We start from the raw sequence: 18,282 nt of genomic DNA, 5'->3' as shown, positions 1-18,282 counted from the left end.
AATAATTTGAGAGAAATAGAAGGGGGACACATTTCATGGCAGCACAGAAATATGCTGAAATTTTATGTATCCCCTACTAACTTTTTAGTGATTTAAAAAAATAGTCCAAATGTACACATTTAGCTGTAAATAATACTAAAAGTGTACACAATAAACAATATGAAGTTACTACATAAATTGGGGGAAATAGAAGGGGGACATATTTTAATGCAGCACAGAAATTTGCTGAAATGTTATGTATCCCCTACTAACTTTTTTGTAATGAATAAAATAAGTCCAAATGTACACGTTTAGCTCTAAATATTACTAAAAGTGTACACAATAAACAATATGAAGTTACTACATAAATTGAGACGAATAGAAGTTGGACACATTTTATGGCAGCACAGAAATATGCTGAAATGTTATGTATCCCCTAACTTTTTTATGATTAAAAAAAATTGTCCAAATGTACACATTTAGCTGTAAATAATACTAAAAGTGTACATAATAAACAAGATGAAGTTACTACATCAATTGAGGGAAATAGAAGGGGGATACATTTTAATGCAGCACAGAAATATACTAAAATGTTATGTATCCCCTACTAACTTTTTTGTGATTAATGAGTCCAAATGTAAATATTTAGCTGTAAATAATACTAAAAGTGTACATAACAAACAATATGAAGTTACTACATGAATTGAGGGAAATAGAAGGGGGACACATTTTAATGCAGCACAGAAATATGCTAAAATGTTATATATCCCATAGTACCTTTTTTTAATGAATACAATTAGTCCAAATGGACACATTTAACTGTAAATAATACTAAAAGTGTACATAATAAACCACATAAAGTTACTACATAATTTGAGGGAAATAGAAGGGGGACACATTTTAACGCAGCACATAAATATGCTGAAATGTTAGGTATCTCCAACTAACTTTTTTATGATTAATAAAATTAGCCCAAATATACACATATAACTAGCTGTAAATGATACTCAAAGCGTACATAATAAACAATGTAAAGTCACTGAATAATTTGTGAGAAATAGAAGGGGGACACATTTCATGGCAGCACAGAAATATGCTGAAATTTTATGTATCCCCTACTAACTTTTTAGTGATTAAAAAAAAATAGTCCAAATGCACATATTTAGCTGTAAATAATACTAAAAGTGTACATGATAAACCACAAAAAGTTACTACATAATTTGAGGGAAATGGAGGGGGACACATTTAATGGCAGCACAGAAATATCCTGAAATGTTAGGTATCCCGTACTAACTTTTTGTAATGAATAAAATGAGTCCAAATGTACACATTTAGCTGTAAATAATACTGAACGTGTAAATAATAAACAATATGAAGTTACTACATAAATCGAGGGAAATAGAAGGGGGACACATTTTAATGCAGCACATAAATATGCTAAAATGTTATGTATCCCCTACTAACTTTTTTGTGATTAATAAAATGAGTCCAAATGTAAATATTTAGCTGTAAATAATACTAAAAGTGTACATAAACAATATGGAGTTACTACATAAATTGAGGGAAATAGAAGGGGGACGCATTTTAATGCAGCACAGAAATATGCTAAAATGTTATATATCCCATAGTACCTTTTTTTAATGAATGAAATGAGTCCAAATGGACACATTTAACTGTAGGTAATACTAAAAGTGTACATAATAAACCACATAAAGTTACTACATAATTTGAGGGAAATAGAAGGGGGACACATTTTAACGCAGCACATAAATATGCTGAAATGTTAGGTATCTCCAACTAACTTTTTTATGATTAATAAAATTAGCCCAAATATACACATTTAGCTGTAAATGATACTCAAAGCGTACATAATAAACAATATAAAGTTACTGAATAATTTGTGAGAAATAGAAGGGGGACACATTTCATGGCAGCACAGAAATATGCTGAAATTTTATGTATCCCCAACTAACTTTTTAGTGATTTAAAAAAATAGTCCAAATGCACATATTTAGCTGTAAATAATACTAAAAGTGTACATTACAAACCACAAAACGTTACTACATAATTTGAGGGAAATGGAGGGGGACACATTTTATGGCAGCACAGAAATATCCTGAAATGTTAGGTATCCCGTACTAACTTTTTGTAATGAATAAAATGAATCCAAATGTACACATTTAGCTGTAAATAATACTGAACGTGTAAATAATAAACAATATGAAGTTACTACATAAATCGAGGGAAATAGAAGGGGGACACATTTTAATGCAGCACATAAATATGCTAAAATGTTATGTATCCCCTACTAACTTTTTTGTGATTAATAAAATTAGTCCAAATGTAAATATTTAGCTGTAAATAATACTAAAAGTGTACATAAACAATATGGAGTTACTACATAAATTGAGGGAAATAGAAGGGGGACGCATTTTAATGCAGCACAGAAATATGCTAAAATGTTATATAACCCATCGTACCTTTTTTTAATGAATGAAATGAGTCCAAATGGACACATTTAACTGTAAGTAATACTAAAAGTGTACATAATAAACCACATAAAGTTACTACATAATTTGAGGGAAATAGATAGACACATTTTAACGCAGCACAGAAATATGCTGAAATGTTAGGTATCTCCAACTAACTTTTTTATGATTAATAAAATTAGCCCAAATATACACATTTAGCTGTAAATGATACTCAAAGCGTACATAATAAATAATATAAAGTTACTGAATAATTTGTGAGAAATAGAAGGGGGACACATTTCATGGCAGCACAGAAATATGTTGAAATTTTATGTATCCCCTAGCTTTTTTGTGATTAAAAAAAATAGTCCAAATGCAAATATTTAGCTGTAAATAATACTAAAAGTGTACATAATAAACCACAAAAAGTTACTACATAATTTGAGAGAAATAGAGTGGGACACATTTAATGGCAGCACAGAAATATGCTGAAATTTTAAGTATCCCTTACTAACTTTTTGTAATGAATAAAATGAGTCCAAATATCCACATTTAGCTGTAAATGATACTAAGAGTGTACACAATAAAAAAAAAAAATGTAGTTACCACATAAATTGAGGGAAATAGAAGGGGGACACATTTTAATGCAGCACAGAAATATGCTAAAATGTTATATATCCCATAGTACCTTTTTTATGATTAATAAAATTAGCCCAAATATACACATTTAGCTGTAAATGATACTCAAAGCGTACATAATAAACCACATAAAGTTACTACATAATTTGAGGGAAATAGAAGGGGGACACATTTTAACGCAGCACTGAAATATGCTGAAATTTTAGGTATCCCTTACTAACTTTTTGTAATGAATAAAATGAGTCCAAATATCCACATTTAGCTGTATATGATACTAAGACTGTACACAATAAAAAAAAAAAATATGTAGTTACCACATAAATTGAGGGAAATAGAAGGGGGACGCATTTTAATGCAGCACAGAAATATGCTAAAATGTTATATATCCCATAGTACCTTTTTTATGATTAATAAAATTAGCCCAAATATACACATTTAGCTGTAAATGATACTCAAAGCGTACATAATAAACCACATAAAGTTACTACATAATTTGAGGGAAATAGAAGGGGGACACATTTTAACGCAGCACAGAAATATGCTGAAATTTTAGGTATCCCTTACTAACTTTTTTTAATGAATAAAATTAGTCCAAATGTACACATTTAGCTGTAAATAATACTAAGAGTGTACACAATAAACAATATGAAGTTACTACATAAATTGAGGGAAATAGAAGGGGGACACATTTTAATGCAGCACAGAAATATGCTAAAATGTTATATATCCCCTTGTAACTTTTTTTATTGAATAAAAGAGTCCAAATGTTCATGTTTAGCTCTAAATATTACTAAAGGTGTACATAATACACAATATGAAGTTACTACATAAATTAAGAGAGTGGCGCTGGACACACATTGCAGCAAAAAACCAAACTCCACAAATAAGTTAAATGTTACTGTTGTATAGAACTAAAAAAATTGCTGGCGCATGACGGAACAGCGTGGAGACATGATGGCCCCTTCACATTTCTGACATCCCCCTGGTTCTATGTCGACAAGCTGGAAGTGTTATTTATTTGATTTGCTTTTTGTGCACTAATGTTGTGGTTGGTTGAATGTGGTGCGCTATTTTTTTGTGTGTGCACATGTGATTTATTCATCCCTTATTTGATTTTCATCCAGAAAAACCCATGACGACCCTGCACTGCAAAAAAGACTCTGCTGCAAAAGTGAAGCCGTGGAGCAATCATTTCCTCAGCCAAATGGACGGATGCTCACATTTCCACACACTTCTACTTTTTTGTTTTGTTTTAGTGCCATTTCTGGTATCTCAGGGCACAAGTGAGTGTATATGAGTTGTCACTGAGGGTCTTCATAGCAGGCCAGTAGAGAGCAATGCAAGGGAATGATAACTTTGGCAGCATCCTTTGTTTACTTGCCATCTACATGGGGAGGTTGGTAGTATAGCTCTATGTAGTTATACCGGGTTGAGGCATTGATGATGCTCATTCAGTTAATCTTGGGGACAAATGCATTGCTTCACCACACAAAATAATGATTCAAAAACAAGCACTTTTAAGTCAGAAGGCAATTATTACTTGACACTACTGTGTGCATGTGTCAACGACTCAAGCAGATTGATGCACTGACCATTATTTTCATTTTTTTTTTCTGTTGGTGCACCTTTGCACAGTCTCCGTTTTAAAGAGTTCCTTTTACAGGTTTAAGAAAGGAAAGCTGGTATAGTTGACGATTAAAAAATAAGCTTGTTAACGTTGGGATAAACTTATTAGGGAGTAAATTGCCATCACAGATTGTTGATTGTATTGATCTTGAAGTTGTCTTTATGCTTTTGTAAATATGTAAATAAATAAAGAAAGCATTGCCAAAGAATGTTATTATTATTCAATGTAATTTCTATCTTAGGTGTGTGTTTTTGATCCGGCACCAAATTCTGGCCACTAGATTCCTAAGGCCAGCCTATTAACATACGTTTGGTATGTTAACATGCACCACAAAAAAATATCACTGCTAGGATTTTGTTCAAACTAGCGTTTAAAAACACATGTAAAAAACAGTTAGGTTTTGTACTTTTTAAAGGCCGACTGAAAGCCACTACTACCGACCACGCGGTCTGATAGTTTATACATCAATGATGAAATATTAACATTGCAACACATGCCAATACAGCTTGGTTAGTTTACGAAATGGCAATTTTAAATTTCGCTGCTGAAACATCTCGGTATGATGACGAGTGCGCGTGACGTCACGGACTGTAGAGGACATTTTGTGCCAGCATCGTTCCCAGCTATAAGTCGTCTGTTTTCATCGCATAACTCCACAGTATTCAGGACATCTGTGTTGCTGAATCTTTTGCAATTTGTTCAATGAATAATGGAGACATCAAAGAAGAAAGCTGTAGGTGGGAAGCGGTGTATTGCGGCCGCCTTTAGCAACACAAACACAGCCGGTGTTTCATTGTTTACATTCCCGAAAGATGACGGTGAAGCTATACTATGGAACAGAGCGGTCAAGCGAACACGGTTGGATTAGACCACACACACAAAGTACAGTGTATTATGCAGCGATCATTTCGAAAGATCGTGTTTCGAAGAGGGTCCCTTGCGAAGGGCAGAGATGGGCATTGCCACCACCCGTCAACTGGTGCTGAAGAAAGGTGCAGGGCCGACCTTCAGGTTGTACAGGTACGACCATATAATTTCACTAAAACACTACTAACACAATAAGCAGATCAGGGATTTTCCAGAATCATCCTAGTAAATATGTCTAATAACATCTGAATCGCTCCCACTGTAGTCTTTTTTTTCTTTTTTCTAGTCCTTCTCTCTCACTTTCCTCATCCACAAATCTTTCATCCTCGCTCAAATTAAATGGGGAAAATGTCGCTTTCTCGGTCCGAATCGCTCTCGCTGCTGGTGCCCATGATCGTAAACAATGTTCAGAGATGAGCTGGACGACAGCAAAGACTTACAGCTTGTGGAGCAGACGGCGTCCACAAAGTCCATCCGTAAATGACATGACAATCAACAACAAAATAGGAGCGCAAGACAAGAACTAAAACACTACACACAGGAAAACACCAAAAAACTCTAAATAAGTCAGGGCGTGATGTGACAGGTGGTGACAGTACACATACTTTGAGACAAGAGCTGTATTGATGCATGATTTGTTATGGTTTATCAATACTGGCTGCTGAGTTTCATTTTTTAAATGTTTTCTGCTGGTGGCGTGCTTCGGAATTTTTTTCAATGGAAAAAAATGTTCCTCGGCTCAGAAAAAGTTGCAAAACACTGTCTTATAGCATCCGTTATTTGCACTTTTGAAGGACAAACGTCAAAAAAGCCTTTTATATGAAACATTTTAATTACAGAATATCTTATCAAATGATCCAAATCGTGTTAGTTGCAGAGAAACCCACCAAAACAACAACGCCCTTTCACTAAATAGCACTTATGGTTATTTTGGAGGCTGAATCAAAACAAAGAACATCGGCTTTTGAGAGGAAGTTATCTCCTTGCAAGGCGGCTGGGGCCTTTAAATGGATCATCCTGGATTAAGGAAAAAATAAAAGAGATTTCAAGTTGAGCGTGGGAAAAGACAAATGCAATTGATGTGAGATGAACTAGTTCTGCCTTACCTCATCATCACTGTCATCAAATTCGATTCCTTTGGATTTCTGACTCTGGCTCTGAGAGCTGTGCCGCAAGAAAGACGAGGACGACGAGGACGATGGTCTGGCTCTGGGTCAAGGAGGACAGCAGAGGGATGATGCAGACATTTTTATACTATATATAGATTGAAATATAGATCAGAGCAATGATGGGAGTGTACAATAGTTCATTCAAACAAAATGTCTGAGTCTAAACTTATCATTACCTGATCACATTTTGAGTTAAAATACATTTTTGGTTTTGTTGAACAGGAGTTTTAGCTGGAAATGGCACAACAATGTTGCAGCAGACCATATAAGTTTAATTCAATATCTATGTATTTAATTTCTGTTTCTTTTATAAATTCAAACACTTTACAGTTGAACCTCGATTTACAAAACCCTCAATGTACAAACTTTGCGATTTTTGAACCAAATAAAATGACGCGTTGTGTACTGTTAGAATAATTATGTATATATTATCACACAACTTTATGCTTAAGGGCCGTTGCTATAGTTATTATCAATTGTGCTGAAATTGTATATTTTCTTTGTCCGTGCAAAGCTAGCAATCCAAAAGATTGCAAGCCAGTCTCGTATCAGTGTTTGTTTCCAGAGTCGGCCTGCTGACTTTTGAATTGAATTATATTTGAATTGTATTGAATATATATATATATCCTCTCCAAGGTTCTCATAGTCATCATTGTCACCGACGTCCCACTGGGTGTGAGTTTTCCTTGCCCTTATGTGGGCCTACCGAGGATGTCGTAGTGGTTTGTGCAGCCCTTTGAGACACTAGTGATTTAGGGCTATATAAGTAAACATTGATTGATTGATATTTATATAGCGCTTTTTCTATAGTGACTCAAAGCGCTTTACATAGTGAAACCCAATAACTAAGTTACATTCAAACCAGTGTGGGTGGCACTGGGAGCAGGTGGGTAAAGTGTCTTGCCCAAGGACACAACGGCAGTGACTAGGATGGCGGAAGCGGGAAACGAACCTGCAACCCTCAAATTGCCGGTACGGCCACTCTACCAACCGAGCTAAACCGCCCCAAGGCCGAACATCGAGTACCGTGACGCAGTCAGAGCAGAGACAAGACGATATCACGACTGTCCGCACATTTGCATTTTTGTATATCATACAATCATAATCAAAACTGTTTGTGTCAACTTTAGCGCATGTTATCAGATCAAAGTCACTGGGGTATGTAAACTTTTGATCGGGGTCATTTGGGTACTTTCTTTTGTCATTTTGATTTAAAAAGAGTAAACACAGTTGTTTGCCGATAAATAGCTTCACACAACCATTAAGCATGAGTGGAAGATAGTTTTTTGTGTTATCATTCATATTCTCTGAGGAATGGCCAAAAACATCATAAATTCTCCCAGGGTATGTAAACTTATGAGCACAACTGTATAGCTGATTGGAATGCTATAAATATTCTAGAAGTTACTAGATTGCCATTGTTATACAAATCAGGAATAGTCCACATGAATATTTTTTTGTAAACATTTTACCTTCTTGTGCCATAACCCATAAACCTATATTCCCTTATGCATTTTATCTATTTGATCAATATTTTTTAATATTGGGTTTCCCAATCATAAACCAAAAAAAGATTACTCCATAAAAAGCATCAAGAGTGAAGAGAAGCAAACATACTTTGGCGCTTTTGTTGCAGGTGTCTCATCATCAGAGTCGTCAATAGATATCTGCCGATGACAAGAAGCATGGATATGAAATAATAATGATATGAAATGTAAAGTTAAAAAAATAAATAAATAAATAGTATGTTGTTTTACACTATCTTCTGCATAGGATATGGACGATGAGTTCCTAGATGGTCTCTGGGAGGAAGCTTTAAATGCTAAAAGAGTTCAAAATGACAGTTTGTGAGAATTTGCACACATTTTTAAAATGTACAACGCAACATGCTGACCTTGCATGATGCTTTTACTTTGGGTTGTCACTGAGGATTTCCTGGAAGCGCCCCGTCCGGATGATTTAGGCTCAGAAGCTTTAGCACCTGGGTGATGGTCGATTACAAATAATACAGAGAAAAATCAAAACACATGCATTTGTGTTAAAACTACAGCAACAACCCATCGAGGACTGATTCCTTTTAAGGAAATAGAGGAGATTGTGTTGAAATACCTCTAAAAATAATAAAATACCATGACGTAATACATAATATGAATTAAAAAAATTTAACAATTGGCCCTCGTTTTTCGCTGTTAACTGGTCCCAGACCCAATCGCAAGAAGTGCATTTTCGCAATGTAGGATTATTATTGATAAATGTAATATTTTCATAGTTAGAGCATACAAAAACTGAATACAGCCTTTTAAAACCATTTTAACAATATTAGAGCACTCTAGACATCAAATGACCCCCTCGGAGTCACCATTTCACTCGTTTTACCCAATAAAATAGACATAATAATAGGAAATAAGATATATACTGTACGGTCGTAAGACATATATAAAACATAATGCGCAATAACATAGGTTATACTCTCACACACAGTTCTTAAACACCAAAACCACTACCTGTAAAAATACTGAAACTTGTTCAATGATGATGATTTGCTGTGCAATAATATAATAAGCATAGCATGTAACCGTGCTATGCTTGAAAATGCAAAATTTAGGCCAAAATTAGGGCTGGGCGATATATCGATTTACTCGATATACCGCGGGTTTGTCTCTGTGCCAAATAGAAAATGACAATATTGTGATATTCGAGTATACATTCTCACGCAGTTGCTTTTAGCTGCGGGCATTACACTCAAGCTTTTATAACTCTTTGTTGTCTCTCCTTCTCACAGACACATAAAACAAGCGCACCTTCTTACATACGTCACATACGTATACGCCCTCGCGGAGCAGAGAGGTAGCAGCATGGGTAACGTTAGCTGTGGTGCGAGTGGTAATACGAGAGAAAGAAGGTGCGAATGTGGTAGCAAATGAAGGATGAATTAATTCCCAAAAAAAACAGCAGGGGGTCCATGGTCTGGAGGTGGTTTGGCTTCAAGTGGGAAGATGTCGAACAGACAACCGTAATTTGTTCAAGTGTGGGGCAAAAGCGTTGCTACAAAAAGTAGCACCACTGCTAATATGTAGCATCGTTTGAAAAATCACCTGCTAGAGCAGGGGTCACCAACCTTTTTGAAACCAAGAGCTACTTCTTGGGTACTGATTAATGCGAAGGGCTACCAGTTTGATACACACTTAAATAAATTGCCAGAAATAGCCAATTTGCTCAATTTACCTTTAATAAATAAATAAATATATATATATATATATATATATATGTATATATATATATTTAAAAAAAATGGGTATTTCTGTCTGTCATTCCGTCGTACATCTTTTTTCCTTTGCCGGAAGGTTTTGGGTAGAGAATAAATGATGAAAAAAACACTTACTTGAACGGTTTAAAAGAGGAGAAAACAGGGAAAAAAAAAATGAAAATTAAATTTTGAAACATAGTTTATCTTCAGTTTCGACTTTTTAGAATTCAAAATTCACCCGGAAAAAAGAAGATAAAAACTAGCTAATTCGAATCTTTTTGAAAAAATTAAAAAATTATTTATGGAACATCATTAGTAATTTTTCCTGATTAAGATCAGGTGTTCATTCAAGGCTAAGGCAAAATATGGAGATATACATCGTGTATCGTGACACGGCCTAAAAATATAGAGATAATAAAAAAAGGCCATCTCGCCTAGCCCTAGCCAAAATTATGTCAAATGTGCTCAAATATTCTAATTTGTTTAACTAATAATAGGCAATAGTCAAAATCAAAACAGCAAGGACCAGTGATACAATTTTTCAAGAAAGATATTTTTTTTAAAACGCATCGCAAAATTCAAAGCACAAAACAGCAAGGCAAGTGACAACAAAACTATTTTTGAATAAATACAAAAGAAAAAAAACAGGCTTTGGACATATACATACATATACAGTACATATATATATATTTATATATATATATATATATATATATATATATATACACACATACACACACACACATACATACACACACACACACACACACACACACACACACACACACACACACACACAAGTATCAATTTATATATTTTCTTTTTCTCCCAATTTATTTTTAAACAATTTTACTTGTCTTTAGGTTTTTCTCATGTTGCGTTTTAACTGCCCTCTGCAGGAAGTCAAGTGTATTACACTTTCAGCACATATATTCACAAATTATATACCAAAATGTATGTATGTATGTATGTATGTAATCAGTATTTTTTTTTATCTATGAATGAAATACTCTCATTGATGATATAATGATAATAAAGTCTGAGTGGATTGTTGACATGTGTCAGCTTTGATGAAAATCCAACCCTCAGTGACGTGTAGAAAATCTGCACTAAAACGAAGAAGAAAGCTTTACGACATGACTCACCTCTCCCCCGTCCTCGTCCTCCCCGCCCTCTGCCTCCTCTACCTCTGGCGGTGGTAGGTTCTTGCTCGGCGTCCATGTCACTCAGCTCATCTGACATGTTCACGTCCATGTCGTCCCCTCCTCTCGCCAAGCGGTGAGCTTTGGCTCTGTCGATTGCCTGAAAGAGGCAAAAAAAAAGTGCTAAATGCAAAGTTTCGGGCCTATCAGCGTCTACAACACAAACCTCTTTGATTTCATTTGCTTCTTCCGCCGTGTTCCTTTTAGTCTCTCGGATTTGTCGGATCTGAACATTTAGAGAATAAGTACTTTAATTGACGTTACTGATATTGATAAAAAACCCATGCCTTGCCAGCCACTCACTTCCGCGTCTATTTCTTGTTCTGTGCCGACACTTCGACCCTGAAGGTAGCGCTGCGTCTTTTCTAGCTGGTAGGTAATCAACTCCTCGATGGCGTCCTTCTCGTCTTTGTCTACAAACTCCTGAATGGCTTTGCCCATGCCCTGCTCGGTCAGGAGGGACAGTTGCACCTTCTGTGGACACATGATCAACACATGTTCCATACACAGGACAAGAAGTAATTGTGTGTGTGTGTGTGTGTGTGTGTGTGTGTGTGTGTGTGTGTGTGTGTTCTGGCAATGCTTACTTAATGGGGACAGCGCTCAGTTAACAGAGTCACCTTTAGGGGACCTCTGACGGTATGGGGACAAGAAAAAAAAAAGGTCCCCTAAAGGGAAACCTTTTTAAAATATAGTCAGATCCATTCTGAAGATGCCTAAGTGATTTTTAAAGGGGAACATTATCACAATTTCAAAAGGGTTAAAAACAATAAAAATCTGTTCACAGTGGCTTGTTGTATTTTTTGAAGTTTTTTTCAAAATTTTACCGGTCCCGGAATATCCCTAAATAAAGCTTTAAAGTGCCTTATTTTTGCTATCTTCGAAACCACTATCCATTTCCCTGTGACGTCATACAGTGCTGCCAATACAAACAACATGGCGGTTACCACAGCAAGATATAGTGACATTAGCTCGGATTTCAGCGGCTTAAGCGATTCAACAGATTACGCATGTATTGAAACAGATGGTCGGAGTATGGAGGCAGGTAGCGAAAACAAAAGTGAAGAAGAAATTGAAGCTATTGAGCGAATAGCTATTGATGCTATTCGGCCATAGCGTGGGTGTACCTAATGAAGTGGTCCATAGCATGGCTACCTTATTAGCATCGCCGGTAAAATGTGCGGACCAAACGATCAGGACTTTCGCATCTTGTGACACTGAAGCAACTTAAATCCGTCGATTGGTAAGTGTTTGTTTCGCATTAAATGTGGGTATCTAGTTTCAAATGTACATACAGCTAGCGTAAATAGCATGTTAGCATCGATTAGCTGGCAGTCATGCCGTGACCAAATATGTCTGATTAGCAGATAAGTCAACAACATCAACAAAACTCACCTTTGTGATTTCGTTGACTATCGTTGCAAATGCATCTGCAGGTTATCCATACATCTCTGTGCCATGTCTGTCTTAGCATCGCCGGTCAAATGTGAAGACACTCTGGTACATTCAATGGGGGTCTGGCGGCAGATTTCTTGCCAGTGGTGCAACTTGAATCCCTCCCTGTTAGTGTTGTTACATCCTCCGACAACACACCCACCAGGCATGATGTCTCCAAGGTTACAAAAAAAAATCGAAAAAATGGAAAATAACAGAGCTGAGACCCGGTGTTTGTAATGTGAAAATGAAAATGGTGGGTGTGTTACCTCGGTGACGTCACGTTCTGAAGTCATCGCTAAAAGACCGATAAACAGAAAGGCGTTTAATTTGCCAAAATTCACCCATTTAGAGTTCGGAAATCGGTTAAACAAATACATGGTCTTTTTTCTGCAACATCAAGGTATATATTGACGCTTACATAGGTTTGGTGATAATGTTCCCCTTTAAGCATGGGCCCGTAAAACATGCTTGAGTGTGAGACATTTGCACAGCAGCCCCCTCATCGGGCTGTAGCCGGTACTGTACTCGCTGCTCTGCTCACATTTCTTCCGTGTATAGATAATCACTGTATAGTTAATCACAAAAATGTGCCTTACTGTATTTTTCGGATTATAAATCGCTCCGGAGTATACTTCGCACCGGCCGAAAATGCATACTAAAGAAGGAAAAAAGACTATATATGTCGCACTGGAGTATAAGTCGCATTTTTGTGGGAAATGTATTTGATAAAATCCAACACCAAGAATAGACATTTGAAAGGCAATATTAAAATAAATAAAGAATAGTGAACAACAACCTGATTAAGTGTACGTTATATGAGGCATAAATAACCAACTGAGAAGGTGCCTGCTATGTTAACCTAACATATTATGGTAAGAGTCATTTAAATAACTATAACATATAGAACATGCTATACGTTTACCAAACAATCTGTCAGTCTTAATAAATCCGATGAAATCTTCTTCCTCGATGTCGTTTCTGAACAACTCTGCCAACTCCAAAGGTATGCGCCGCTTCCTCTTGTCGTTTTCTGTTGCATATTTCACTACATCCAGCTTGTAATCTGCAGTACATGATTTTCTTTTCGGTGCCATTTTTGTTCAGCCCTTCTCAGTTTTTATAAGTTACCGCCAATAATGAAATGATCCATTTTAATAGCTACAGCAGTAGCATATAGCATATAGCAGTTAGCATTCCATGACCCACAATGCACTTGTGCCATGACCCTCCCCGCCGAATTCTTATTGGTTGACGTGTGTGACGATTGCTGACATTTTCTTCGTCTCTTCCGCGAATGAGATAAATAATATTATTTGATATTTTACGGTAATGTGTTAATAGCCTTTAAATAGACTCCCTTTTTAGACCAGTTGATCTGCCGTTTCTTTTCTTTTTCTCCTATGTCCCACTCTCCCTTGTGGAGGGGGTCCGGTCCGATCCGGTGGCCATGTACTGCTTGCCTGTGTATCGGCTGGGGACATCCCTGCGCTGCTGATCCGCCTCCGCTTGGGATGGTTTCCTGCTGGCTCTGCTGTGAGCGGGACTCTCGCTGCTGTGTTGGATCCGCTTTGGACTGGACTCCCGCGACTGTGTTGGATCCATTATGGATTGAACTTTCACAGTATCATGTTAGACCCGCTCGACATCCATTGCTTTCCTCCTCTCCAAGGTTCTCATAGTCATCATTGTCACCGACGTCCCACTGGGTGTGAGTTTTCCTTGCCCTTATGTGGGCCTACCGAGGATGTCGTGGTGGTTTGTGCAGCCCTTTGAGACACTAGTGATTTAGGGCTATATAAGTAAACGATTGATTGATTGATTGATTGATTGAATAATTTCACACATAAGTTGCCCCAGGCCAAACTATGAAAAAAACTGCGGTGCTTTGTTTATGTGTTTCAAATATTGGTAAATGACAAAATTAATTTTCTTGAAAAGTGAAACATTTGCTATCCTGGCATTAATAGTACTGTGATTCTGTATGGTATCCATCCTTAGTTAAAACTAATATATTTTTCCAAAAACAAAATCTGGTTTAGTGTTCCTAAGGATGACATTTTCATACAGCATGATTATAAAACATTATTACCTTAAAGTATGACTGAAATTCAGAATTTTCCATCCTTCTATATATGGTAGTTGGATTTGCAGACAACTTTAATACTGCTAAATAGCATAACAATATAACAGTAAAATAACAAGACAATGTAGGCAGTAGTGACCATGTTATGAAAACAATAACAGTGCAATATGTTTTCATAACATGGTCACTACTGCCTACATTGTCTTGTTATATTCTTATTTTACTGTTATATTGTTATTCCCATTGTTGCTTTTTAGTTTTTATTCTTATTGTAATATTTCTCTATTTTGTTTCCATTTAAACCCCCATTATTTACTTTTTACTTTTATTTAAATTGATCTCAACTCTGTACACTGCTGCTGGAATTTTAATTTTCCTAAAGGAACTCTCCTGAAGGAATCAAAGTACTATCTATCTATCTATCTATCTATCTATCTATTCAGTAATGTCAGAGAAGATGCAGGATTTGCTTGAACATTTCAGTGGTGAAACTTCCTTTAAGACGACAGCTGTAGTGCTGTATTCTGAGGATCATGTCATATTTAATTTCAACTTGTTTATTTATTTTTTTTAAATGGTCCTCAGTAGTCACGTACAAATTTGTGTGAATTATGCAAAATTATTTAAATTGGTCCCTATGAACCATATTAACTCTTTTTCCCCAGGGTCCCCAGTAAGAATAATCAGCACATTACTTCATCAATCCAGAGATTGAAAGACGTGTATGAGCTAACTGGGCAGTGCCCATTTTACCTCATTTGCTTTATGCCTCCACAACCTGTAGAAAGGGTGGTCCCCCCAAGTCATGATGAAAAACTTGGTCCCCATTCCAAATGATAACCAGTATGTATGTGTGTGTGTGTTTGGTGTGCATCACCTGCTCGGCCACTTCAAAGTACTGTTTGACCAGGTCCTCAACTCTCAGGCCCTCAACTGCAGACGTTTTTATCGCTTTGCTGTAGTCAACATAGTTTTCATCTGAGAGCAGATAAAAGGATTAATAGAAAATAGATTAATACCTGCAATTTGCTTTCTTATGTCACACCAGGTCTGTAGGTGGCTTAACGTCCATCAAAAAACAGTGAGAGACAAATGCCAAACTACAGAAGCAGGAGAAATGTCTTGAGCTCTCACAAAAATAAAAAAAATAAAAAATAATTCAGTGGTTTGACCCTTTGTCAAACCCCAAGTCTTCTAGAAAAGTCTATGGTTTAACTGCTAATGGTTACACAACAGTATTGTCGCCGGTGGCTTTTTTTTTACTCTGTTGCAGAAAGCTACAATAAAGCATTTATTGTAGAAATTAGGGATGGGCGATATGACCTAAAATATACTGTACTATGTGATACATGTTGCAGCCTCTTTTCTTCTTATTATTATTAGTATTATTATTCGGTATACAAACAAAACAAACTAACAATAGAACCAATTCAAAACAAGTTAAAAAGTCTCCAGATTTGTCCAGTGACATATGCGATAACATATTCCATCATTACCTGTGGTAATATTTTGTAAAAACTAGTATTAATCTTCCTGCTAATAGATACTTTCTACTGTAATGCAGATCCATCCACACTTCTGTTAAAATGTAAAAAGCACTTATTTTTTTGCTGTTTGGATACTTTACAATTGTTTTGGGTGATACTATAAATGTAGGTATCGATCCAATACCAAGTAGCTACAGGGGCAGAATGGGTCATACCAATGTTAATTAAAATCATTAAAATGAGAGAATTATTCCATTTTTGATCACAATTTTAATCAGACCAAAACACCGGATGGCCGTGTAACTTTATCAATCAAATATAAAAATTATTGCCTATATGTAATAATGTCAATAGTGCAACATAATTAACCAAAAGCAACGACTATTATTGGCTCTTGTGTCCAGAGTTTATAATAAAAAAAATATTGACCATTAACTGATACTATACTAGGTACTATTAACATCAACTTTTTTATAGATCTGTCCACTTCAGTTTACATTCAAGAGCTCTAGCTTAGCAGTTGGCTATCAATCAATGATTATTTATATAGCCCTAAATCACTAGTGTCTCAAAGGGCTGCACAAACCACAGCACAAACCACATTGAGCCAACATAAGGGCAAGGAAAACTCACACCCAGTGGGACGTCGATGACAATGATGACTAAGAGAAACCTTGGAGAGGACCGCATATGTGGGCCTGGAATGGTAGACTGAATTGTAAACTGGTCCTCAGCCAATCACAAAACTTATACAAACAAATAACTACTCACACACACATTTCATTCCTGTTTTTACACGACAGAGAAGCAGGCCAAAGGAGACACTGATTAGTCCGCTCTCCAAGGTAAATGCTGGACAATATTCTTAAAGTACATCATAAAACTACTGTTCAAAACAATATTGTCCAAAAGTCAGTTGTTTCTGTTTAAAAGGCATGTTACATGTTAATATTGTGGTGTTTTGTGAAGGGCTAAGCACAGTTTAAATTGATTTAAATTCATTTTAAAGGGCGAGGCTGATTTGTGATACGGGTGTTTTGAGTTAAGTGCTTGGTTATGGAACAAATTAAACTCATAAATTGAGGTACTACTGTACACAGTCAATCCTCGTTTATCGCTGTAATTGGTCACAGACATGAATGATCGTGATGAAATAATGTTCAGAGTAGGAATCATTAATTCCATCCATCCATTTTCTCCTTAAAGGGGAACATTATCACCAGACCTATGTAAGCGTCAATGGTGCAGAAAAAAGACCATCTATTTTTTTAACCGATTTCCGAACTCTAAATGGGTGAATTTTGGCGAATCAAACGCATTTCTGTTTATCGCGCTGGAGGCGATGACGTCAGAACGTGACGTCGCCGAGGTAACACACCCACCATTTTCATTTTCAACACATTACAAACACCGGGTCTCAGCTCTGTTATTTTCCGTTTTTTTGACTATTTTTTGGAACCTTGGAGACATCATGCCTCGTCGGTGTGTTGTCGGAGGGTGTAACAACACTAACAGGGAGGGATTCAAGTTGCACCACTGGCCCGAAGATGCCAAAGTGTCTGCCGCCAGACCCACATTGAACGTGCCAGAGTGTCTCCACATTTGACCGGCGATGCTAAGGCAGACATGGCACAGAGATGTATGGATAACCTGCAAATGCATTTGCAACGATAGTCAACGAAATCAAAAAGGTGAGTTTTGTTGATTTTGACTGCGAGCTAATCGATGCTAACATGCTATGCTAATGGATGCTAACATGCTATGCTAATCGATGCTAACATGCTATTTACCGGCGGTGCTAAAGCAGACATGGCACAGAGATGTATGGATAACCTGCAGATGCATTTGCAACTATATTACGTTTCCTTCCACCCACATTTAATGCGAAACAAACACTTACCAATCGACGGATTTAAGTTGCTCCAGTGTCACAAGATACGAAAGTCCTGATCGTTTGGTCCGCACATTTTACCGGCAATGATAACGTAGCTTTTCGGCCATGCTATGGCTATGAATAGCGTCAATAGCTATTTGCTCAATAGCTTCAGTTTCTTCTTCAATATTTTCATACTCC

General features: G+C 36.5%; 2 protein-coding genes across 2 annotated transcripts in view; one reads left to right on the top strand and one right to left on the bottom strand.

The window, feature by feature from the left end:
- The window catches only part of tmprss4a (transmembrane serine protease 4a), a 56,999-nt gene extending 52,075 nt beyond the window's left edge, over positions 1 to 4,924 (top strand). The window contains exon 13 of the mRNA XM_061878579.1: positions 4,214 to 4,924. Within this exon, the coding sequence (XP_061734563.1) occupies positions 4,214 to 4,225 (12 nt within the window). The 3' untranslated portion in view covers positions 4,226 to 4,924. The remainder of the gene's footprint in view (positions 1 to 4,213) is intronic.
- Positions 4,925 to 6,396: 1,472 nt separating this feature from the next.
- mre11a (MRE11 homolog A, double strand break repair nuclease) overlaps positions 6,397 to 18,282 on the bottom strand; it is a 33,107-nt gene continuing 21,221 nt past the window's right edge. The window contains exons 12-20 of the mRNA XM_061878578.1: positions 15,599 to 15,699; positions 11,505 to 11,675; positions 11,368 to 11,427; positions 11,145 to 11,301; positions 8,647 to 8,733; positions 8,510 to 8,574; positions 8,370 to 8,419; positions 6,690 to 6,792; positions 6,397 to 6,600 (exon numbers count right to left, since the gene is read on the bottom strand). Coding sequence (XP_061734562.1) covers positions 6,559 to 6,600; positions 6,690 to 6,792; positions 8,370 to 8,419; positions 8,510 to 8,574; positions 8,647 to 8,733; positions 11,145 to 11,301; positions 11,368 to 11,427; positions 11,505 to 11,675; positions 15,599 to 15,699 — 836 coding nt within the window. The 3' untranslated portion in view covers positions 6,397 to 6,558. The remainder of the gene's footprint in view (positions 6,601 to 6,689; positions 6,793 to 8,369; positions 8,420 to 8,509; positions 8,575 to 8,646; positions 8,734 to 11,144; positions 11,302 to 11,367; positions 11,428 to 11,504; positions 11,676 to 15,598; positions 15,700 to 18,282) is intronic.

The sequence above is a fragment of the Nerophis ophidion genome, linkage group LG18, assembly GCF_033978795.1.
Source record: "Nerophis ophidion isolate RoL-2023_Sa linkage group LG18, RoL_Noph_v1.0, whole genome shotgun sequence".
Classification (NCBI taxonomy): Eukaryota; Metazoa; Chordata; class Actinopteri; order Syngnathiformes; family Syngnathidae; genus Nerophis; species Nerophis ophidion.
The sequence above is the reverse complement of the archived record's forward strand: the minus strand, read 5'-3'. Positions and strand labels throughout refer to the sequence as shown.